Here is a 24,497-nt window from a genome sequence, read left to right as displayed (position 1 = left end):
ACCCCTACTTTCATATTACACACCTTTATTGCTAGATCCTTTGAGACAAAAATATGATCTATCCTGGAAAAAGTTTTATGAACTGGAGAATAATACGTAAAACCAGGTTCCCCCCCACTAATTAAGCGCCACCCATCCACATAATCCTTCTCTTTTATCATTTTATTTAAGATTGTAATATTATTTCTTATCTCAAACCTAGTTGGACCTATCTACCTTATTATCCATAACCATATTGAAATCTCCAGCTAGAATAACATAACCTCTTTTAAATTCATCTATTTCGGGTAGTTATTGAGGCCCGAGGATGTGGACAAGGTGCTTGGCCAAGTCCAGTCGACCACCTGTGTGCTTGACCCTTGCCCCTCGTGGCTCATTACATCAAATAAGGAGGGTATCGTCGGCTGGGTCCAGGAGGTTGTAAATGCCTCCTTGAGAGAGGGAGTGGTGCCGGCCTCTTTAAAAGAGGCGGTAATTAGACCACTCCTGAAGAAGCCTAATCTGGACCCGGAGGATGTTAACAACTACAGGCCGGTGGCTAATATCCCTTTCCTGGGCAAGGTGCTTGAGCGGGTGGTTGCAGGACAACTCCAGGCACTCTTGAATGAAACGGATTATCTAGATCCATTTCAATCAGGTTTCAGGCCTGGTTTTGGAACGGAAACTGCCTTGGTCGCCCTGTGGGATGACCTCTGTCGGGAGAGAGACAGGGGGAGTGCGACCCTGTTGATTCTCCTGGACCTCTCAGCGGCCTTCGATACCATCGACCATGGTATCCTTCTGGATAGGTTGTCTGAGCTGGGAGTTGGAGGTACTGCGTTGCAGTGGTTCCGCTCCTACTTGGATGGCCGATTCCAGAAGGTGGTGCTGGGGGATTATTGCTCTGTGCCGTGGCTCCTAAGCCATGGGGTTCCACAGGGCTCTATCTTATCCCCTATGCTGTTTAACATATACATGAAGCCGCTGGGGGAAGTTATCCAGAGATGTGCACTGAGGTGTCATCAATATGCAGAAGATACCCAGCTCTACCTTTCCTTTTCATCAAACCCAGGTGTGGCAGTGGCTGTTCTGAACCAGTGCCTGAGCACGGTAATGGACTGGATGAGGGCTAACAAACTGAGACTCAATCCAGACAAGACGGAGGTACTGTTAGCGGGTGGTTCATCTGTCCGGCGAGGTGATGTTTGCCCTGTCCTGGACAGGGTTGCACTTTCCCTAAAGGATCGGGTCCATAGTTTGGGGGTGCTCTTGGATCCAGAACTGTCACTTGAGGCACAGGTGAACTCAGTGGCAAAGAGCACCTTTTATCAGCTTAGGTTGATATACCAACTACGCCCTTATCTGGACAGAGATAGCCTAGCTACAGTTATCCATGCTCTGATAACCTCTCGCTTGGATTACTGCAATGCGTTATACGTGGGGCTGCCTTTGAAAACAGTCTGGAAGCTTCAGCTGGTACAAAATAGGGCAGCCCGTTTACTAACAGGGACTGGCCAACGAGATCACATTACGCCAGTCCTTTTCCAGCTTCATTGGCTGCCAGTCCAGGTCCGGGCCCGATTCAAAGTGCTGGTATTGACATTTAAAGCCCTAAACGGTTTGGGGCCAGGTTATCTGAAGGAACGCCTCCTCCCATATGTACCTGCCTGGACCTTAAGATCATCTACAGGGGCCCTTTTCCGTGAGCCCCTGCCAAAGGAAGTGAGGCAGGTGGCTACTAGGAGGAGGGCTTTCTCCGCTGTGGCACCCCGGTTGTGGAACGAGCTCCCCAGAGAGGTCCGCCTGGCGCCTACACTGTACTGCTTTCGTCGCCAGCTGAAGACCTTTTTATTCACTCAGTATTTTAACACTTAATTTTAACTTAAATTTAAATTTTACTGTTTTAATTCTGTATTTTAATCTTACAATCAACTTTGCTGTGTGGTTTTATCCTGGTTGTGCTTTTTATACTGTATTTCATAATTGTGTTTTTAACCTGTTGGATGTTTTTTGTGGTTTTAATTTTTGTGAACCGCCCAGAGAGCTTCGGCTATTGGGCGGTATAAAAATGTAATAAATAAATAAAATAAATAAATATTTTCTTACACAATTCTTTAAAAAATTCCTTTTGTCTCTCATTTGGGGCATATACATTTATTAAGGTATAATAATTACCTTCCAATTGCCCTTGTATCATAATAAATCTCCCTTTATCATCCTTTTTACTCTTTTCCATATTAAATCCACTTTTCTTCGAGATTATTATAGCTACCCCATTTTTTTTGGAAGTCCCAAGGGACTTTTCATAGCACCCTGACCATTTTAGACGTATTTCATTCATACCTTCCTTGGCTTGATGTGTTTCCTGTAGAAAGATAAAGTCGGCCCCTTCTTTATTTAATAATTGCTCAATTCTCTTCCTTTTAACAATTGCCCCCAGACCTTTGACATTGAGTGTTGAGATTCGTATCTTCTTATCCATATGCTTTTTGATTGAGTTCTTTTAGATCCCATGTGCCCACCCACATTTGTAACACAAACATAATTTTTAACATATAACAACACATAAACACTACTTTAATACCCACCCCTCCCCTTCCCACCCTCAAACCCCCTCCCTCCCCTCTCCCTCTTCCCCCCCTCCACTACTCTGTGGGTGTAACACCCCGGTCATGGTCAACCAACCCTAAGGAGGGTGATGAAGCCCACAGTTCTGATATGGCAAGCCCTTTACTCAATTTTTATTATTATTATCTCCCTCTCATTGACGCTTTATTCCCTACTTGGGCCTGGACCTTCTCCTTCTCCTTGCTGAGATGAAATATCACTATCCATCCCCAGACTTCTCAGCAGCTCCAATCCCTGCTCCAGCAATGTTACTATATGCTGTTTTCCATCTCGCGTAAATCTCAGGAACACTGGGTAACCCCAAGAGTAAGGAATACCCACCCGCTTAAGCTTTGCCAAAATTGGTTTTACGCTCCTTCTCCACAGAACAGTTTGCTGACAAAGATCGTTGTAGATTTGGACTGGTGTTTCTTGAAACTTCAGCATTGTTGTTGATCTCAATTTTTTCATCAATTGCTCCTTCTTATAATAATTGCCAAATTTAACCAAAATATCTCTTGGCATAGCTCTTGATCTGTTTCCAGCCACTCTATGAATTCTATCTATATCCTGTTGATTTATATCCAAATCTGGAACCAAAGATTTGAACCATCCTAGAATACTGGTTCTCAAATTTTCTCCTTGTATTTCTGGAAGATATTTAATTCGAATATTCCCTCTTCATTCTTGGTCTTCCAAAAGAATCAGCCTCTTCTCATACACATCAAATTTAATATTTTGCTCAGCTGTTGTTCATTCAGATCCACTTTTTTTGATATTTGATTAATTTCTGTTTTCATCTCTTTAACATCTTTCTCTGTTTTCACAACTGAAGTATGTAAATTTTCCATCTTTTTGAAGACTTCTTCCTTTATTGATTTCATTTCTTGAGGCATTGTCTCATTATTACTTTTGATGAATTCTTTCAAGTTCTTCTGTAGTTCATCAAGTGCTGATTTTGGCCCAATGCCAGCTTCTGCCGCCAGCTTCTCACTCTGCTGTTGTTCACTGTTTTGTTTATTTCCCAGACCGTTTTCTTCCCCGTTACTGTTACTTGGGGTATCAACTTTGAACAATCTGGCTGCCGAATGATCTGAGGGGTGTGACTTCTCTCTCACCCAAGAGGGATTTTTAGATTTATTCTTCCTCTTTGGCGTTGAATCCTCTGACACCCTTCTATTTACTGGGCGGAAGCCGATCACATCAACAACTCACAACTTTTACTTCGCCTCAGTAAACTTTGCCTCAGAGTTACTTATTGCTTTTATCTTTATTACTTCTAGATAGTGAATAATTACTGTCTCTACCTCTGGTAACGCTGTAATTTATTTAATGAAAGTCTCTCTTTGAAGCTACTAGGAAATCTTCAAAAGTGAAACTAACCTTTCCGTAGCTTGCTGAGAGGCATTTCAACTTGTCCGCTTACAGAAATCTTTCACCATTCAGTATTAAAGACAGTACTCACATAATTGCCAATTAGGAAGAGATTTAGGAAGAGATAATTACGCTTCTTGGCTTCCTTCTCTGGAACTGAGAAAAAGGCCTACCGCTCCATGGAACTGTCAGGCTCCACCCCCCAATATGCATGAAATTTAATCAGACTTATTTTCTGACTTATCGCTATCAGTATTAGTTTCAGTCTCTGCTTCCATGGAAGTGCTGCCCCCTAGAGGCAGAAGTGCATCTTCCTCTTGCATTTGAGAGTTGTAGCCTCAGTTTGCAACCTAGGACTTGTTTGTCCTTGGTGCACAGACATTGTAATAATCTGATACTGTACAGTTTTTAGAAATCATTTGGAGAAGTAAATATCTGAACACCTTGTCTTAAACATTGTATTCATCATGCTAAAATAAAACATCCTGTAATCTGTTTTTTTCTTCATTTTTTTCAATTTTCCCGAAAACCCTCCAAAAAGGCTTTGGAAAAAACCAGGAAAACCCCATTTCCCCCCCATTTTTTCCTGGGTTTTTTCCAGGCCTTCACATCTCTAGAGCTATACACTGCTTCATCTGGGTCAGACCCCTTGATTTCATCAGATTTGTTCAAGCTAATCGTGAACTGCCCAGAGTTCAGAGTTTAATTGTGAGCTGCCCAGACACACGTGGCTATTGGGCAATATAAAAATATAATAAATAAATATTTAAATGCATTAGCTTTTACGGTGCATGAGGACTACAAGAGGAGGCATGACACCAATTCTTCTTTTTGCTGGTTTGCCAGTGTGGTGTAGTGGCTAAAGTGTTGGACTGGGAGTTGGGAGATCCGGGTTCTAGTCCCCACTTGGCCATGGAAACCCACTTTGGGCCAGTCACAGACTCTCAGCCCAACCTACCTCACAGGGTGGTTGTTAGGATAAAATGGAGAGGAGGAGGAGGATTATGTATGCTGCATTGGGCTCCTTGGAGGAAAAAAGGCAGGATATAAATGTAATAAATAAATAAATAAATAAATATAGAAATAATTGCAAGCTGGTATTGCAATGCTTCATTAAACAAATGGGGAAAACCAGCTTTGAGTTTTTCTATTTCTCTCATTAGGCCAACTTAAAATGTCTTCATTTTGCATACCCCTTCCTGGCTTGAGATTTTAACAATTCCAAGTATTAATACCCATTGATAATATTTAGTAAGCTTTATCACCTTGGCAATTACTATGAACGCTATCATCACCCACCCCCCCATTTTATTAAATGGTGTAGTCAAGTAATCTAGCAAAGAGGGTCTTCAGTAGAAATAGGTTACAATCAGGTTTCTGTGCAGAACAGACAGTTGAAATGATCTCTCAAGTTTTATCCTTGTAATTTATAGTAGGTTAAACAAAAGTCGGCATTGTTATAAAATTATGACCCTAGACCAGCGATGGGGAACGTGGGATCCTCCAGATATTGCTGGATTGCAATTCCCAGTGCTGGCTAGGGCTCATGGGAATTGCAGTCCAGCAACATTTGGAGGGTGACACCTTCCCCCTAGGCAGTGTGTAATGGCAGAGTTTATAATGGATTCCAAACTTTGTAATTATTTGGATGTGTTTTTCATTTAGCCACTCTGGATACGACTGTTTTTTTGGAAGCACGTGGCTGAGAAAATACCTGTGATGCCTAAACAATTTCGGATCTTGAACCCACTAATCATAAAAGAGACTGCTTTTGATATTTTGGAGTATCCTGAACCTCGATCAAAGTTCTGGGGATGGGATACGGTATGTGTATCTTTTGTGGAGGAAGGCAGATGCTTTCATTTCCTTTCTGCTACTGTACAGTCACTATAAAATGTCATTACATTTTATTGAATGATTCTGATTTTTAAAAATATTAAAATGTCAAGCTCTAGGAAATCTAATGACCTAGTTTGGGAATAATGTTGATTCTCCTTTATTTATGCTCTGATGTGATAATACTTTCTGTTTCTAGCATCAGAAATCAAATGTTTCTGCAATTGAACAGGAATCATATGGAATCCATTTCATTTGCTTCTAGATCAAATCTGGGCAAAAAAATTAAAAAAAAATATCCCTAGTTCACTAAAAGTAATCCACACATGCCATTAGAAGTTTTGTAATACCCCAGGATGCTTGTGCCTTCTGGTGAGTCCTTTTGGATCTCTCCTCCTTCCATTCCCAGTCTTTGGGAAGAATCCAATGGCATCTGTGCACTGGGATTGTTGAGGTTGCACTAGCATCAACTGATCTTGTGCATCATTAATAGCGCTTGCTATTGTGGTGGTTTTCCTGGGGTACTGTAGTCTCTGATACCATATCATAATTAGATGCACATTCCCCACTTAAAAAACCCCCAAAAAAGCAAGGAACATCAAGTATGGTTTAAGTCCACAACAATCCTGTGATTGCAAGAGTTTGGATCAGATGATCCGTGAATTTCTTTCGGATGCTCTCTGGTTCTATGGATTACATTTGTTAGTCATTACTTGATTTTCAGCTTAGTTCTTTAGTGTGTAATCCAGTATGTGGCATAATCATAAAAGAAACAAGCATATTCTAATTTGGAAATGTCATTTTTATCCCCTTTAGAATGTACCTACGATTGGAGTGACGGCAGTTGTTATGGCTACGCATTTATGTGATGAAGTGAGTTTAATTGGGTTTGGATACAATCTTAGTCAATCTAACACACCATTGCATTATTATGACAATCTTTGCATGGCTGCAATGAATTGGCAACCGATGCACAATGTGACTACAGAAACAATATTTCTTCAAAGGCTGATAAAAGAGGGAGTTGTGAGAGACCTCAGTGGAGGAATATATTGCAGCTTCTGCAGAAAAACAAGCTAATGATTGAAACTCAGCCCAAAGACTGGATTCTGCCTGTTCCTGTAGGCTCTCCCTCTGTGAAGGAGGGCCATCCCAGTGTTTCCATCATGCAAGCGACCCTTAAGAACTGCTTTGAGCTGTTTTATTTTTAAATTTTAAGATGGATTCCTGCATTGAGCAGGGGGTGGGGCTCGATGGCCTTATAGGCCCCTTTTAACTCTACTATTCTTTGATTCTATGATTTGGTCTATAATGGTTTTTACATGTGTGAAAATAATATTTAGCTTTCCACAAGTATTTTGTGGTAACTGATATTTTATTAATATGTATTTGACATTTGGAAAGAGATCTAGAACCTTTATTTTATAGGCTATTATACTTAGGGATGTGTTATTTTAAACTGATGAAAGAAAATATCCTCAAGTAGTGTTTTTTCTCCAATACACAGCACTTAAATGTTTTTGGCTTGAGAATATGAACAATGACTTATTTCAGTGACTCTTGGCTGTGAGCAAAGTGATAACTTGCACACTGTCCCCTAAACCCTTTCCCTCACTTGTTTTACGTCCTTTCTCCATGGGTGAACCTGTTCTGGAGCAATCACAAAACACCACTTCATTGACATGACTGGAAAGTGCAACCCCCACTCCCAGTGTTGAGGCCAAGGCCTTTAATAATTGTCAAGCATGGCCAGGTGCTGTGCTAAACCCAAGACCTGCCTTATTCTGAGGATGCAGGCCAGCTCCATTGGAGCAAGCAGATAAAAACAATCTTAGGACCGGGGGTTATAATACTGCTGAGTTTTTCTCAGTACATCTGCCTTATCTGTCTTTCTGCCCTAACCCTTGGGCCCAGTTCATATATCACTGCATGTAGGAGGTGCAGCAATGATGTGGCATCTGCTCACAAGATCTGCCTATCGAAACTGACTCAAATGTCATCGGTGCAATGTCTGACCTGAACATGGGGAGCAACAGCAGGCTGCATCTGCAGAGCCTGGACGTGGCACGGATTCCCCTAATTTCCACTTGGGATGCAGTGGTGCCTAGTCCTGGTGCTGATGATCAGCGTTAAAGTAAAATGTCACCCCTAATCGGAAAACATTTTCCTCTGTCTGGTCATTTTTAATATGTTTTTTTTTGGTACATAGAATCATAGAATAGCAGAGTTGGAAGGGGCCTACAAGGCCATCGAGTCCAACCCCCTGCTCAATGCAGGAATCCACCCTAAAGCATCCCTGACAGATGGTTGTCCAGCTGCCTCTTGAAGGCCTCTAGTGGGGGAGAGCCCACAACCTCCCTAGGTAACTGATTCCATTGTCGTACTGCTCTAACAGTCAGGAAGTTTTTCCTGATGTCCAGCTGGAATCTGGCTTCCCATAACTTGAGCCGGTTATTCCGTGTCCTGCACTCTGGGAGGATCGAGAAGAGATCCTGGCCCTCCTCTGTGTGACAACCTTTCAAGTGTTTGAAGAGTGCTATCATGTCTCCCCTCAATCTTCTCTTCTCCAGGCTAAACATGCCCAGTTCTTTCAGTCTCTCTTCATAGGGCTTTGTTTCCAGATCCCTGATCATCCTGGTTGCCCTCCTCTGAACACGCTCCAGCTTGTCTGCGTCCTTCTTGAACTGTGGAGCCCAGAACTGGACGCAATATTCTAGATGAGGCCTAACCAGGACTGAATAGAGAGGAACCAGTACCTCACGTGATTTGGAAGCTATACTTCTATTAATGCAGCCCAAAATAGCATTTGCCTTTCTTGCAGCCATATCGCACTGTTGACTTATATTCAGCTTGTGATCTACAACAATTCCAAGATCCTTCTCGTTTGTAGTATTGCTGAGCCAAGTATCCCCCATCTTGTAACTGTGCATTTGGTTTCTATTTCCTAAATGTAGAACTTGGCATTTATCCCTATTAAATTTCATTCTGCTGTTTTCAGCCCAGCACTCCAGCCTATCAAGATCACTTTGAAGTTTGTTTCTGTCTTCCAGGGTATTAGCTATCCCACCCAATTTTGTGTCATCTGCAAATTTGATCAGCGTTCCCTGCACCTCCTCGTCCAAATCATTAATAAAAATGTTGAAGAGCACTGGGCCCAGGACTGAGCCCTGCGGTACCCCACTCATTGCCTCTCCCCAGTTTGAGAAGGTTCCATTGATAAGTACTCTTTGAGTCCGATAAATAAAATACACTTTATTTAAAAACATTTGTTTCTCAACTTGATATATTATGATTGGCATTTCTTAAAAAAGGATGCAGACAAGCTGGAGCATGTTCAGAGGAGGGCAACCAGGATGATCAGGGGTCTGGAAACAAAGCCCTATGAGGAGAGACTGAAAGAACTGGGCATGTTTAGCCTGGAGAAGAGAAGATTGAGAGGAGACATGATAGCACTCTTCAAATACTTGAAAGGTTGTCACACAGAGGAGGGCCAGGATCTCCTCTTGATCCTCCCAGAGTGCAGGACACGGAATAACGGGCTCAAGTTACAGGAAGCCAGATTCCGGCTGGACATGAGGAAAAACTTCCTGACTGTTAGAGCAGTACGACAATGGAACCAGTTACCTAGGGAGGTTGTGAGCTCTCCCACATTAGAGGCCTTCAAGAGGCAGCTGGACAACCATCTGTCAGGGATGCTTTAGGGTGGATTAATGCATTGAGCAGGGGGTTGGACTCGATGGCCTTGTAGGCCCCTTCCAACTCTGCTATTCGATGATTCTATGAAAAGGGGCAAAGGAAATGCAAGTGCCTCATGGTTCTTGTTCTCGCTATCATTTCCAGCATCTGAATCAGAACTGTCCACCTCCTTGTCAGATACATTAGCTGTAGTGGCAGCTTGAGCACCTTGCTGTGGGTGGAGATAGAAAAGTTCTACTTTGGCTTTTGCAAAGAATCATGAAACCATGACTCACACATGCTTCCTAGGCCTGCAGCCTTCACAGTGGAGGGTAAGTGAGTGGTTGCAACAACAGGACAGTGGTCAGTAGATAACAAGTGGGACCTGCAATAAAATGTTAGAGTATATTCTCACCCCCAATGGGAGTTGCTCTGTTCAGAGTTCCAGCCAGCCATGCCTTCCTCTAGGATATTATTATTTATTTATTTATTTAGGTACTTTTATCCTGGCCCTTTAGCCAAAAAGGCTCTCATGGCAGCTTACAGAAACATTTCTTAAGACAGTCCCTGTCCACAGGCTTACAGTCTAAAAGCATGACACAAAAGGAAAAGGGATTGGGAGGGAGGAGGGGGAAAAAAGCAAGTTCAGGCACTTGATTGCACTTAGTTGCAAAGTTCAGCAGCTGCTTCCTCTCCCAATTGTCAGCTAGTGACAATTGGCAGCAGGAGGGAGGGGGCTGTCAGCTCGAGCTGGACCCAGGCTTGATGGAGAGGTGCCTGGCTGCTGCTTCCCCTCTGTCCGATGGCCTCCACTATGAGCTGCAGAGCGCTCAAGCTGGCCAGTCCAGCCCTACCTGTTTTTGAGCTGATAACGTTCCATGGCTCCTGGAGGCTTCACAGTATGGTCAGCCCTCCTTGGAGTGTTTTCTGGGGAAGGGGGTGCTCCTTTTAATGTTGTTAAGGTTTTGTATGGCTGCATATCTCAGGGTTCACCTCAGCATATGAATGCCTCCCTCTGATTTCTCAGTGGCCCTCTTCTGACTCCAGTCCCATGACCTTCAACAACATGAATTTGCTATCAGTGGGATTTTGCTCTCAGAAAGCCAGGATCCAAAGTATCCTGAAACTAGTTTTAAAAACCCAAAGCAACTTTGGAATAGTCTCCCCAATCAAAGTGCAAACACATTTTGAAACTGAGAGGACTTAACAAAGCGGGGTTTGTTTGTTTTTAATCTGTCATGGGATCTGTTGTTCTAAGAGTCAAAAATTCTAGAGGACTAATGCAAAGCTCTTGCATGAACGTAAGTAGCTCTTTGGATCTGTGCCAAAGTTAATAAAACAAAACATTCCTCTTACAGCTAAACTAGACATGCCAGGGCAGCGACATATATTTTATGCACTCGCTTGGTCTGGTCATATATAAAGTGGGGTGGTCTACTCTTTGCACAAAAAAGAGTGTGCAGGGGAGAGGATAAAGAAAAGCCTCTCCTTCCCCCATCTTAACACACTGCACTCTGTTTCTTTAAGCAGTTTTCTCACTGCCTTGGTCATTTCTGGTACTGGAGCTGGACCGAAGGGAAATTGCTTAAAGCAATTGCTGAAAGCTCTGTCATGTCTATTTGGCCCTTGATTTCAGCATCCAGGGTTGAGGGCAAATATGTCAAAGGATATCAAGAGTAATTCATCTTATTGTTTGGAAAGGGAACTTTCAGGTGGAATCCCCAAAACAGGAACTCCTGACTTTACTGTTGCCTTTTGTTTAGGTAGTTGCCTGTCCTCCCCAATCACAGCTGCACTAAAATCCTAGATTTCTCCATTGTTCTCTATGAGCAGTTCTTTCTTCCTCTCCGGGGGTTAAAAGGAGCCAGATCAGCTGAGAAATGGTTGAAATCAGCTGACAAAAGGAATGTTAGCGTGTCACTTGAAAAAAGGGGGAACGGAATGGAGAGCAGGTTGATAGTTAAGAAGTGGAATATTAGGCTGCAAGGAGGGAGAAAAAGGGAAACGGAGGTCCGGCGAAAAAGAAAATGGCCCTGCTCAAGCCCCTGACCGCTTCTATCTATCTAAAATTATTTCTATATTGGTGTACAAGATAAAAACCACACGAAGGGGATACAATTAAAAAGCTCTAAAAGCATGTTCTAATCAAATCCATAAAAACAGACTGCCCATTGAAATCAATAAAAACCAACAGCCCAGTTTTAAGGAGAGGCCAGGGAAAACAGGTGTGTTTTACACTATCTTGGAACGGTATGGGTGTGGGTTAAATTGTGGGAATATAAACCATGAGTTGTCCCCCTGATGTAAAATCTAGAATGTCCATTTACCCCTGGCATGCATTCACACACGCATGTACATGCCAGCACCCATTTGCACACACACACAGACACTCGCACCCCCTAGGACACTCCGTCAAGAGCTGCGTCCATTCCTTCATATTTTCCTTTTGTAAGCCTCGCTTCCCCTTTAAGAACAACTCGTATATTATGTAGCTAATAGGTTAAGACATATTGTAGAAGCAATTTTAGGAGTAGGAGATTTAGACTGGATGGAGGATAAAACGACAAGTAATATAGAATTGAATTTGGAAAATGTATTTTTTAAGGAAGGAGGTAGAAAATGGGCTGAAAATATAGGTAATCCGCTTTTAAAGTTCCATTGGGAAATCTGGAATAAATATAAAAAGGAGCTCCCCTTTAACACCGGTAATAATGTTAAAGAATTTCCCTGAGGATTTAAAGAGTAGATTAAGTAAAGTTTTAATAGAGAAAAATAAAATGAAATTAAGGGAATTGTTAAGAGGGATGAATACAAGAGAGGAGATGGAAGAGGTTTTAAAAGATAAAAAATTAACTTGGTTAAATTATTGGCAATTGGAGCAATGGACTAAAAATTGGGTAAGAGAAAATGGAGATTGTAGAAAGTTGTCGAAGTTTGAGGAACTAATTGCTAAAAAAGAAATTGATAAGGGAGAAAATACAGTGACAAAAGGGTTAATGAGTGAAATATATAGAATATTACTTGAGAAAGGGTCGATGGATAGTGCAGGAAAATTGGTTTGGGAGACAGATTTGAAGGTACAGATAGGACAGCAGAGTTGGAAAGGACTATGGAGACAAAGAGTGTTGAGAAATATGTCAGTGAGAATAAAAGAGAATTATTATAAAATTATATGGAGGTGGTACCTAACCCCGGTTAGATTAAACAAGATAAATAACCAGCATTCAGCAAATTGTTGGAGAGGTTGTGGGGAAAAAGGAACGTGTTTACATATGTGGTGGGAATGTAAATATGTGCAAAAGTTGTGGAAGATGGTGTTTTCTGAGATTGAAGAAATTGTTGGAATGAAGATAGAAGAAACACCAAGAGTTGCATTACTCTCACTATATGAAGATTTAAAATGTAGTAAAGAAATTAAAGAATTGATAACGAATTTGCTGACTGCAGCAAGGTTGATAGGAACTGGAAGATTCAAGGTGATTATTGTATTGAAGAGTGGTATAAAGAAGTATGGGAGATTGCTATCAATGATAAATTAACATGTAACATTAAAGTGAGAAGAGGTATAGCAAAAACAAACGATTTTGAGGAAATTTGGAAACAGTTCCTAATATTTGTGTTTTCTAAGGGAAGTGGGAAACCACCAGCAGAAGAGGTGTTAAGATTTTGGAAACAGGAATGATCCCGAAGGGAAGGGGGAGCACTTGTTATTATGTTGATTTATGTTGGATTATGTTATGATAAAGTATTATATGTTAATAATTATATATTCAAGTAATTTGTTAGGTATTGGTATGTTAATTGTTATGTTGGTTTGTATTTTATGTAGTAATAAATAAAATCATTTTAAAAAATAAATAATAATAAAAAAGAACAACTCGTTCCTTTTAACTTCCCATTTGCGGTTTTGGCAGCCCTTGCATGACATAGCTGCTACAATGTATCCTTCCGCCATGCTCGCCTTATCTGCTGTTTAAGAACAGCGCCACGGCCAATTAACCGTGGAATGTAAACAAAGTCACTCATGGTTGCAAACTGCCCAGCTAGCTCAACTCCAGAGAGGACCGGTCTACCGCCATCAGAAGCCTGCAGAGGAGAGCAAATGGGGGCACCTAGGAAAGGTGAATAGGCACACGGGACAGGGAAGGGGAGTGGCCAGGTGCCCCCCGTAAGAACTCCATTTACCCCCATGCAAGCAGCACGTAAGCACTCATCAAGCCACTTAGCCTTGTCAGCTTCAGAAGACAATGATTAAGTTAATCCCGCCGAATCCACTCCAATGGCTAGCTGCCCAGACATCGCTATATAAGGAAAGGGTTATGTGCAGGTATGCGGTGCAAAGCACACCTAGGAGCAAGTATTTCACACGTGATGGTGCAGCCAGATGTTCCCCCTGCTGCAGTTCCTTCCTTGACCACCGCTTAAGGGCAACTGGGCATGCCTGAGTGATGTAACAGATGAGGTGGACCAATAGGATGTGGGCAAATGACGTGTAACATCTGAACTATTTATGCTGTGGTTTGAATGTAGCGCGGTGTGATCCTGTCTTTGCTGCGTGAGCGCCAGGTCATCACCCTATTCTCGAGAATAAATGTTAGGAGCCCAACACCTTGCCTGTGATCTTTCACGAGTGTTTAAATATTGGACTGTGATGCACTCGGATTCGGCATAATTCATGCAACACCCCCCCTCCAAACCCTACCCCTCCCTGAATTATATGGGTATTTTTAGGAAGAAGGAAACAGAAAAGGATACAGCTGCCCTTTCTCATTCTCCAGGAACACCCCACCTACTATATTTATGTGATTTGTATTCCATATAGATTTATGTTCCCGAGACAGTTAACAAATGTAGTAAAACAGAATAAAATATAATACAACAAATTTTAATAGACTAGTTAAAATGTCATTCAAATAGACTATTTAAAATGCCAACATTACTGAGGAAACCAGAATATTATACAATAAAATAGCAATAATAATGAAATGCTCAGGTTTAGGACTGGTAGCTACATCCCAAATGGATCCCTCTTGTGTTGTATAGAGCGGCAGGGAGAGGTCTGGAAGATGAGGTGGGCAGGGAGGCCCTCTTTTCCTTTTCCTTTTGAGTTGTAAAACAAATATTGTGTGCAAATGCTTCGTATTTATAATTCTGGAGTTTGGTCTACTCTAAGAATGATATGTGTAGAAATTACAAGTGGAATAGTAATCAGTGTTAGAGAGGAAAGTAGTGGTTACATTACTGGTTGCTATACAATGGCTCAGTTCAGACGGCACATTCATCCACACAGTGTGAAAACACCACTCAACAGTTGAGTTTTTAGGGGGTTCTCCCCACACAACATGTACAAACACCAGAATGAAATTCTCTTGATTGGCATATCATCAGCCATTGCTGCAAAAAAACAATCCTGGTGGTTCTCCTAGAGCAGCACTCCCTCCTTTCGCCGCTTTTGCCAGAGAACTCTGTAGCCGGTGGGAAAAGTCAACTCAACGCAACGGAAAACTCCACAGAGCCCGCCACACAAAATGCAACACAACACTGGGCAGGAACTCTCCTCTGCACAGCGTTGATATTCTGCGTGAAGTGTTTTCCAAAAAAACCTCCACCGTTGCGTGGAGTTTTCCCACCGGACAAACACATTTCTCAATGGTGGTGTAAAAACTCCACCGTGGAGTTCTAAAAGCACTGTTGAAAATGCGTTGTCTGAGCTGAGCCAATAGTTAGCTATAGGAGTTTATGAAAAATGATGTTTTAATTTAGATTTGGTTTTTATGTTACCACAGAGACATGGGACCCATATTACTGATGCTCCTTCCTACACCACTGGGGTAGCATGCAAAACTCCAGACCATGTGGGAGAAGCCCAAGTTTCTAAGGGCTGTTACTGGTGTGGGAAGTGAAATATGGGTTTCTTCATGTTACTGTGGGACTGCAGGAAGGAGTACCGTTATGATGGCTCTCATGAGGTAACATAAGGCCTAACTATAGAGCACTCATTGAAGTTGCTTGGAGCCAGCAATATTTACATTTTTGCTTGAATTGGATCAGTAATACTAAATGTTTCTTTGTTTTCGATAGGTTGTTTTGTATGACCAATACATGCCTGTTTAAACAGCACCAATCTGATAATTTAAGAGAGGGCGTGTGCTATTGATATCACCATATGTATAGTTGGAGACAATGATCCTTCTCTTCAGATAAGTGAGCTTCAGCAGTTCCAAATGAATTCGGTTTATTAATGGGGAAAGTAGACCGAAGTATAAACACATGAGGCTGGGATACAGAGAGGGCAGCTTTCCCCCCTGTTTGGGGGTGGGGAGTAGAAAGGGAGGGCATGAGAGAGTTGCTTTCCTAAGGCCAATATAATGCAGTCAATATATAGAGGGGCACTTTGGCAACACTTCTGGAGTCAATGATATATATATATATATATATATATATATATATATATATATATATATATATGCATTTCTTTTGTTCTAAACCCCTCTTGCACTCTCTGCTCTATCTATGTGGTACTTGGGTATGTTCCACTGGTGTGGGGTTTGCTAGCTGGGAACAAAGCTTGAGAGTGCTGCTGCTATCTACGTTTCTGCTCTTGCAATATTGGAAATCTAAATTGCTTCTAGACACCAAGCAGTGGGTGAATGATCTGATAAATCAGTCAGACACAAAAAGAGTGATGTGTCAGAAGGAATTTTGAAAAATTGAAAGTATCTTGGGGGAGTTTCTGCACTTAGGAATGTAATCATGAGCTTATAGTGCCCTGATATCACCTGACAATTCCCTTCCTTTTCTTCCCTTTATTTTCCTTCACTGAGGAGCAGATGAGGAGGTAAACTACAGATTGGGTAGGAAATGTCTTGCGTACGTGATGTATGTGGGGGGAGGAGTGGGGATAGAGCATGACTGGGGGATCTTGTGGGGAGGGGAGAGATATACTGTAAGATAGTTGCACTTAGGTCCCCTTGAAATCAGTGTGAAAAGTTAGTTATATCTAACCTAAGTCCCATTGCTTTCAGTGGGGCTTAGTCTGGAACCAGCCCATTGTTCTCAAATTGCATGTAATATGTTCATTTTATTGTTTGTGTTTCTGTAATAACAATAAAACTTATCATAAACTAGATCCTCTTGGGTCTTGGCATTTGTGGACATGATTTGGCCCTCACCCTGTGAACCTATCTGTGCCTGGTGGCAAAGTGGTGTAGCTTTCCCCAACCTAGTGCCCTCCAGATGTGTTGGATTACTCCCAGCAACTGAGAGGTGTAGTCTATTATATCTGGAGGTTACCAGGTTGGGGGAGGCTGGATTAGAGTGTCAGAGTAGGGCTGGGGAGACCCAGGTTCAAATCTCCTTTCAGCCATGAAGCTCATTGGCTGGCTTTTGCGCCAGTCACCATCTCTCAGCCTGACGTACCACACAGGGCTATCATGAGGGGGGAAATGGCGGTGGAGGGAGACGGAGAGCCTTGAATGCTTCCTTGAACTCCTTGGAAGAAAGGTGGACATGCATGTAATAAATAACACCCAAGATACATGACAAAGTATTGGTAAAATATTTGCTTTTCTTTTATCCCGGAGACTCTTAAGGGTCCATGATTTTCACAGGTTTTGTTTTGTTTCTTTAAGTCACAGGACTTTGCCACCTGATTCCTAAAAATATATGTTTTAAACCTTATATCTGAATTCATGCAAAAGTCATATAAATGAATGCTTTATCTTGAGGCAGACCTTGGCAAGGCATGTGTGCTACCACTGTGCTAGGCCGGTTATAGGCATGTCTATTCCTCAGTAAAGAATGCTATGGGGTCACTGGCTGGTCATCATGAGAATGATCAATGCCCTTTCAGCTGCCAAAGACTTGAGCCACCACGAATCAGTAGAGTGCGACGTTACAGAAAAAGAGAGAGGTCACTTAACCAGAACAAAGGAATCAAAATATGCCAATGATACATGAAAAAACTGTTGTGGTAAGTGACAACTATTTATGACACACTGAACAATTACTGTGAACATATAGATACAATAATGAATGCTGAACAGTCCAAGTGATGTATACCAGCGGTCTCCAACCTTTTTGGCGCCAGGGACCGGTTTTGTGGAAGACAATTTTTCCACGGACGGGGTTGGGTGGGTTTGAGGGGATGGTTTTGGGAAGCCACCCCCACCCACCCCACTCCAGCGTCCTGGCTTTGCTTCGGCTGAGTGGGCGCCCAGCCAAAGCGAAGCCAGGACACTGGGGCGGGCGGGCAGCTTCGCAACGGCACGCCCGGAAGTCGCTCTCCCAGAGCGGCTTCCGGCTGGACGCGCCGTTCCGAAGCTGCCCCACCCCACCCCAGTATCCTGGCTTTGCTTCGGCTGGGCAGGCGAGATGGCGCCCCGTGCCCAGGTACACTGGGGTGGGGGAGGGGGTGGGTGGGTGAAAGCAGCTCACCTGCATGGCCCGGTTCCTAACAGGCCACGGACCAGGACCGGTCTGTAGCGCGGGGGTTGGGGACCCCTTATGTACACAACAGTGTACAATAATAGTTACTCCGGATATTTATAGCTGTTTCGTTCCTTCATCAGATCACTCTTAACTCTTTCATTGCAGGTCTTGAACATCCAATGGGTGATAAACTTCCTTCCATTAGAGGAAGCAACATATAGTACAAACACTGTTTTGTGTATTCCTTCCAGTGAGGAATTGTGTATTCCAATCTCCCCCAACTAGGTCAGATAGAAAAAACAAAGCTTTGGTATTCTGTATTAGAGTGCAATGTTACAGCTAGAAAATTACTCCAGTGTTTGGTGTGATATGGTCTTGTTGATGCTCTGCCATGAATCCCCCAATCTATCTATCCTATTCTCAGCAAAGGGTGGTATTCATGGAAACTCCAGAAATTAGAGGTGGCTTGTGAAAATGTATAGGAAACAAATCTATACTCTCTTCTATTTTCATGCATCATAAGTAGGGGTGTGCTCCGCTCCGATTAGAAGCGGAGAATCAGAAGCGAATTGGCCTGCTCTGCCTTGCCCAGAGGCGGAGTAGAAGCGGACCGCGAACCCTTAGAAGCAAGGCGAAGAGAAGTGGCCATAGGTGGAGCGCTTCTCTTTTCGTGGAGCGCTCCGATCGCCATTTTGAAAAATTTCGCCCATAGGATTGCATTGCAGAAAAGAATAGGTGATAACTGTGTTGTTTTTTAAGCTATTTTCTGAAACTTCTTGTGCTTAGAGAGTCGTAGCTGGGGGTCATTTTGAGCCTACTCTCAGCTCTCTGTGTGCTGCGGTTCACTTGCTATTATTTTTGGAAAAATCTGGTAAAAAAACCGGGAAAGAGGGTAAACCGGCGGGGTTTTTTGTAGCGATGACAGGCACATTCAACTCCCAATCCTGATGAGAATTGATCACCTCATGAAGCATCCTCCAATCCCAGCATTGGAGGGGGGACTAAGGCAGAGCCACCCTGAGAGCTTTCAGCTTTCAGCCTCTTTGTGGGTTGTCGTTCGTGGGGAGAGGAGTTAGTTACAGGTGCTGCTGCTGTGTTTGTTGGAGGAGATAGATTAGGATTTAGCTTGGCTGTTTGTTTGCTTCTTTCTTACTTTTTGCTTAGTTTGCTCTGTGTTTTTCCCTTACTTTGATTTAATATAAACTTTATTTTTAAATTTTGGAGTGTTTGTTTGTTTGGTTCCCCCCCCTTCCCCCTCTTAAAGCCTGACTGTGTTTCAACTTCCTTCTTTCTTCTATATACAAAAAAATACAAATATATATTCTATTTCTTCTCTCTCTCTCTCTCTCTCTCTCTCTCTCTCTCTGTGTTACTTGGACTGTGTGTGTGACTGTTATTGTGTGAGTGTGCTGTGTGCACTGCTTGTGAAGTGCAAAACAGCCAGTTTGAGCATTTCACATACACACTTGTCCCATTTCCCTAAACACATATTAGTATTAGCATTAGTATTATATTATTATACATATTATTATTAGTATTAATATTATATTATTATACATATTAGTATTAGTATTATATTATTATACATATTAGTATTAGTATTACTAGTATTATATTATTATCATCATGAGAAGAGGGAGCAGGCGCACGTCTGTGGCGGGGCGTGCTGAAAGCAGTGGTGGTCAAGGGAAGGCTCAGGCTGGCACCAGTAAGCAGGCTGCCTCTCCTGCTGTGAAAATCAAACGGGCAACTCCTTGGCTGGCTGCTCCTCAACAGAAGCAGGACAAGCAGCAGGCGGAGGCACTCTCTTCTGCAACTTGTGCCCGGCGTTCTCTTTTTGAGGGTGGGAATGGGAAAAGTGCCCCTTTGCAAGAGGCAGGTTGCAGCAGTGCCATTAGAGGAGGAGGAGGAGTATCCCCAACTCCTTCATTATTGTTTGAGCCCACAAGCCCGCTGATGGACCTGTCTCCAGACCTCCTAGACAAGGTCCTCAGCACAGTGGAGGGGCAGGAGGAGGAGGAGGCGGTCCTCCAGGATGTGGGTGCTGAGGAGGGGCAGCAGCAGGCCGAGGCTCTCTCCCCAGTCTCATCCCACACCTCTTCAGCTGTAACCCCTGTTTCTGTGGCAACACCAGAGAGCTCAGGCGGACAATAGGTGTCACCACGGAAGCGAAAGACAAGTATAGTGTGGGACCACTATGAGATGGGAGTGGATCCCCACTTTGCTGTCTGTCGCCACTGCAAACTCACTCTAAGCAGGGGTTCAGCTACAGGGCATTATGGAACCAGCAGCCTGAAGATGCATCTTCAGAGGCAGCACTAGTCGATCTTGCTGGGGAAAGAGGCGGGCACTTCCAAGGCGACTGGTTCCAGGGGAAAGCTGAAGGCTGCTGCTGCTGCTGCTGGCACTGCCACTCTCAGCTCTCCATCTCCCATCCCCATGAGGGTTAGGCAGGCAACCCTGCCGGAAATGGGGTGGGGGAAGTATGGACCCACAAGATGGCGTTTTCCAACGCCCACCCAGATCACCACGTCAATCGGTGAGATGGTGGCGTTGGACGACCAGCCATTCAGCCTCGTCGACAACGCAGGCTTCAAGAGGCTGATGGCGCTTGTGGTGCCATACTATAAGCTGCCGTGTCACACCACCCTTAGCAGGCGGGTGGTGCCTTCCCTGTACCGTTCCTGCAGAGAGTTAGTGCTGGGTCGTCTGTGCCAGGCAGAGGCACGAATGGTGCAGTTCACCTCAGACATTTGGTCCAGCGAGGGCGGAGTGCATGCTTACCTGTCCCTGACGGCTCACTGGTGGGCAGGCGTGGGGCAGGAAGCATCATCCAGCATTAGAGGGACTGGCAAGGAGGGCTACTGCTGGGCCTTCCTCCACACGCAAGTGATGGACCAGTCCCACACGGCAGGGGAGATTACGGAGGCCATGAACCGCATGGTGGATGGGTGGCTAGCTGGGCAGAAGGTCACCCCCGGTTACATGGTCACGGACGGGGGAGCCAACATGGTGAAGGCGGTGCGCGACGGCGGATTCGAGGGCGTCCGCTGCATCGCGCACGTCTTGAACCTGGTGGTGAGGGATGGCCTTGGGATGGGCAGCAAGGCCAACCTCGGTCCCCTGTCCGGGATCCGTAACCTCCTGGAGAGCTGCAGAAAGGTGGCAGGGCATTTCCACCACAGCGTCAAGGGCAGTCGCTTGCTGCGGGAGAAGCAGGAGGAGTTGAACCTCCCGCAGCACAGGCTAGTGCAAGACGTGGTGACACGCTGGAACTCCACCTACCTGATGCTGGAGCGTATGGTGGAGCAACAGCGTGCCATCCACGACTTGTTCAGGGTCAGGGACATGGGCGTCCACCCAGCCCTGGGCAAGCAGCAGTGGGACGCCATGTCCCAGCTGGTGGCGGTCCTCAAGCCGTTCCTTGAGGCCACCGAGACCCTGAGCACTAGCTCTGCCCTCCTCAGCCAGGTGATCCCTGTATGCAGGCATCTCCAGAAACAGATGGGTGAGTTTCTGGAGTACAAGGATCCCGTCACCGGCAGGCGTTTTGAGCCCGAGGTACACGAAGTGGTGACTAGGCTGAGGGACGGCCTGACGCGGAGGCTGGAGCCCATCCAAACAGAGAGGGTCTACATGTTGGCAGCCATGTGTGACCCTCGTGTGAAGGATGGGCTTTGTGGGCCAAATACCAGGCAGCACTGGGTGGAAACGCTGGTGGGTGAAGTGCGGGCGGCACGGGCCAAGAGGGTGGGGCAGAGTGAGGCAGAGGAGCAGGAGGCCACCACTTCCCGCAGCAGCAGCAGCACCAGCAGCAGCCTCACCTGCATCCCTCCCAGCAGGAGCACAGGCCAGGGGTTTTGGGCACAGGCTCTGCACGCCCTGGTTGGGCAGAGACCCTCCCCAGTCACCAGCCAGGATGATGCTGCAACCACCGTGCAGCGTTACCTGGCAGAGCCCATGGAGGAGTGCACCACGGACCCCCTGGCCTACTGGTCATCCCGCCACCAGATTTGGCCGGATCTGGCGCGGGTGGCCAGCGATCGACTCAGCTGCCCACCCACCAGTGTTCCAAGCGAGAGGGTGTTCTCTATGGCGGGCGACATAGTGACCCCTCACCGCTCTCGCTTGGAGCCGGACTTGGTGGAGCAGCTGGTCTTTCTGAAGGGCAATCCGCCCCTGCTTGGATACCCCACCCTCAAGCCCTCGTGGGAGTGACAGGCAGGCTCCCCTCCCTTTAATTCCACCCCTCCTTCGGTTGGCAGGCAGACTACAGTTCAGGCAGGCAGGCTTTTTCTTCTTCTTCTTCTTCTTCTTCTTCTTCTTCTTCTTCTTCTTCTTCTTCTTCTTCTTCTTCTTCTTCTTATTTTATTATGTGGCTGTGTTTCAGTTCACAACATCAACTCTGAATCATTCGATTCGTCTCTCTCAGTAAGGTCATGCCTTCTTCGTCTTACATACAGGCAGGCGGGCTGTACTCCTTCTACAATTCAGTTCACTCCGTCAAATTCAGGCTATCTCTTCCTTACTACCACAGTAGACGACGTAGCAGGCACTGCCAGGCTGAATCTTCCCCTAAAGGAGAATACTTCCTGCCTGGTGGGCATCATGAGCCTCTGCAAAAGCTGTAGGCAGAGTTCGTCACTGTGTGTGGTTGTGTGTGTGACTGTGGCTGCCTCTCTCGCTGTGAAAATGAAACAGGATAGTCCTCGCCTCACTCACCACAATGAGTTAGTGTTGGCTTTGAGAAGCGACCTCACACTGCAACTCATGGAGGCGGTGGTCCTCCAGGATGTGGGTGATGAGGAGCAGCAGCTGGCCAAGGCTCTCTCTGCAGTCTCATCCAACCCCTCTTCCTCGGTAACGTTCATGGCTTTGAGAAGCAACCTAACACTTTAATTCATTGACTTCCCCAATTGAGGGAGGTAAACTCCAGCAGTCCACGGGTCGCCCTTTAGAGTGCTCTGAGAGTAGATGAAGTGCTCATGATCCAGAACGATGGTTTTGAGAAGCAACCTGACACTTTAATTCATTGACTTCCCCAATTGAGGGAGGTAAACTCCAGCAGTCCATGGGTCGCCCTTTGGACAGCTCTTCTAAGAGAAGAGGCCTTGCAGGTGAACCAGTTTCATGGCTTTGAGAAGCAACCTGACACTTCCACTTATTGACTTCCCCTGTGAGAAGAAGCTAAACTCCAGCAGTCAACCGGTCTCCCGTTGTTACACTCTCTTGTGAGCAGATGAAGTGCATGCGAACCAGTGCTATGGCTTTGAAAAGCAACCTGACACTTCCACTCATTGACTTCCCCTGTGAGAAGAAGCTAAGCTCCAGCAGTGCACCGGTCGCCCTTGGGACAGCTCTCTTAGGAGAAGCTGCAGTGCATACGAACCAGTGCCATGGCTTTGAGAAGCAGAGACCCGTCCCAGCCACCGGGAACAGGAGGAAAACTCTAGTAGTCCACTGGTTCCCCTTTGGAAGGTTCTGGCTGAGGATTGGTTTTTCCATGTCATCCGACACTTCCACTTTGCATCCAGCAGCAACGTTAAGGCTCCAAGCCTGCATCATCTTCCACACTCAAAGTAACTGCTTCAATAAGTACTAGCTCCTTTGTGCCCACCGGCCCATGCCTGCCTGCCCACCCGCCTACCTGCCTGCCTGCCCATGCCTGCCTGCCTGGGAGCCGTCCTTGTGAGGTAGCTGGATCTGCTGGGACTGACTCCCCCAGAGATCTATGGCTTACTTGTGCAAGGTACCAGCTCCTCTGGGCCCGCCAACCCATGGCTGCCCGCCCGCCTGCCTGCCTGCCTTCTCCCACCCAGGGTGCTACTGTGGTGGGGCATCTGCCGGGACTGACTCCTCCCCAATACTAGATCTATGACATGTCTCTGCTAGCCTGTCCTCCTCCTCGGTGACCGACTCGCTGGGATGGTTTGCGTTTGCAATGCGTGACTAACTGCTGGCTTAGAAACCAGCCATCCTTGCCTCACTTCCTTGTGCCCCCAGAAATGCCTGCTGCCTGCCTGCCTTCCCTCCCTCCTCCCCCTGGGAGCTGTAGTAGATGATTGGCTTTGTGGTTCATACCCAGCAGCCTCCGGCATGCTGGCTGCCAGTCGTCCTCCTCTGTGCCCACCTGGCCTGCCTCAATGTGTTACTGGCTGCTGGCTTAGAAAGAAACAACCAGCCATCCTTGCCGCACTTCCTTGTGCCCCCAGAAATGTCTGCTGCCTGCCTGCCTTCCCTCCCTCCTCCCCTGCCCGCCTCGCAGGGATGGTTCGTGTGTGTCTTGCTTTGACTCAGGAGATAAGTCCTTCCTGCGCTCACTTAGACTTTTGGAAGTTCCAAATAAATTTTTCAAGTGTGGAAGAAGATTCATATTTAGGTTTATCTCTACTCCCCAATTCATGGCATGTTGGGATTTCCTTTGAAATGGCCCCATTGAGCTGTCTGCAGCTTTAAATCCCTGAGATACTGGGGTGTCCGATTTTCAAAAATTCCCCAAAGATCAGGGGATGATGGGATTGGCTTGAGTCTTGGCATGCATGTGTATACATACATGAGGTGTCATGGTGCCTAATTTGAGGTTTCTTACGTGAAAA

At 45.2% G+C, this 24,497-nt stretch overlaps 1 protein-coding gene across 5 annotated transcripts in view; it reads left to right on the top strand.

Moving 5' to 3' along the window:
• The window catches only part of ST3GAL5 (ST3 beta-galactoside alpha-2,3-sialyltransferase 5), a 49,484-nt gene extending 40,423 nt beyond the window's left edge, over window positions 1-9,061 (top strand). For 3 of the 5 annotated variants that reach the window (XM_063125948.1, XM_063125949.1, XM_063125944.1), the window contains exons 6-7: window positions 5,626-5,784; window positions 6,613-7,199. In XM_063125948.1, the coding sequence (XP_062982018.1) occupies window positions 5,626-5,784; window positions 6,613-6,876 (423 nt within the window). In that variant the 3' untranslated portion in view covers window positions 6,877-7,199. Of the gene's footprint in view, window positions 1-5,625; window positions 5,785-6,612; window positions 7,200-8,794 lie in introns of those variants that run through there. The other 2 variants (XM_063125946.1, XM_063125947.1) reach the window with 2 other exon arrangements.
• The last annotated feature ends 15,436 nt before the right edge of the window (window positions 9,062-24,497 follow it).

The sequence above is a fragment of the Elgaria multicarinata genome, chromosome 5, assembly GCF_023053635.1.
Source record: "Elgaria multicarinata webbii isolate HBS135686 ecotype San Diego chromosome 5, rElgMul1.1.pri, whole genome shotgun sequence".
In the NCBI taxonomy this organism is placed as follows: domain Eukaryota; kingdom Metazoa; phylum Chordata; class Lepidosauria; order Squamata; family Anguidae; genus Elgaria; species Elgaria multicarinata.
This window is presented reverse-complemented; position numbering and strand designations above follow the sequence as displayed.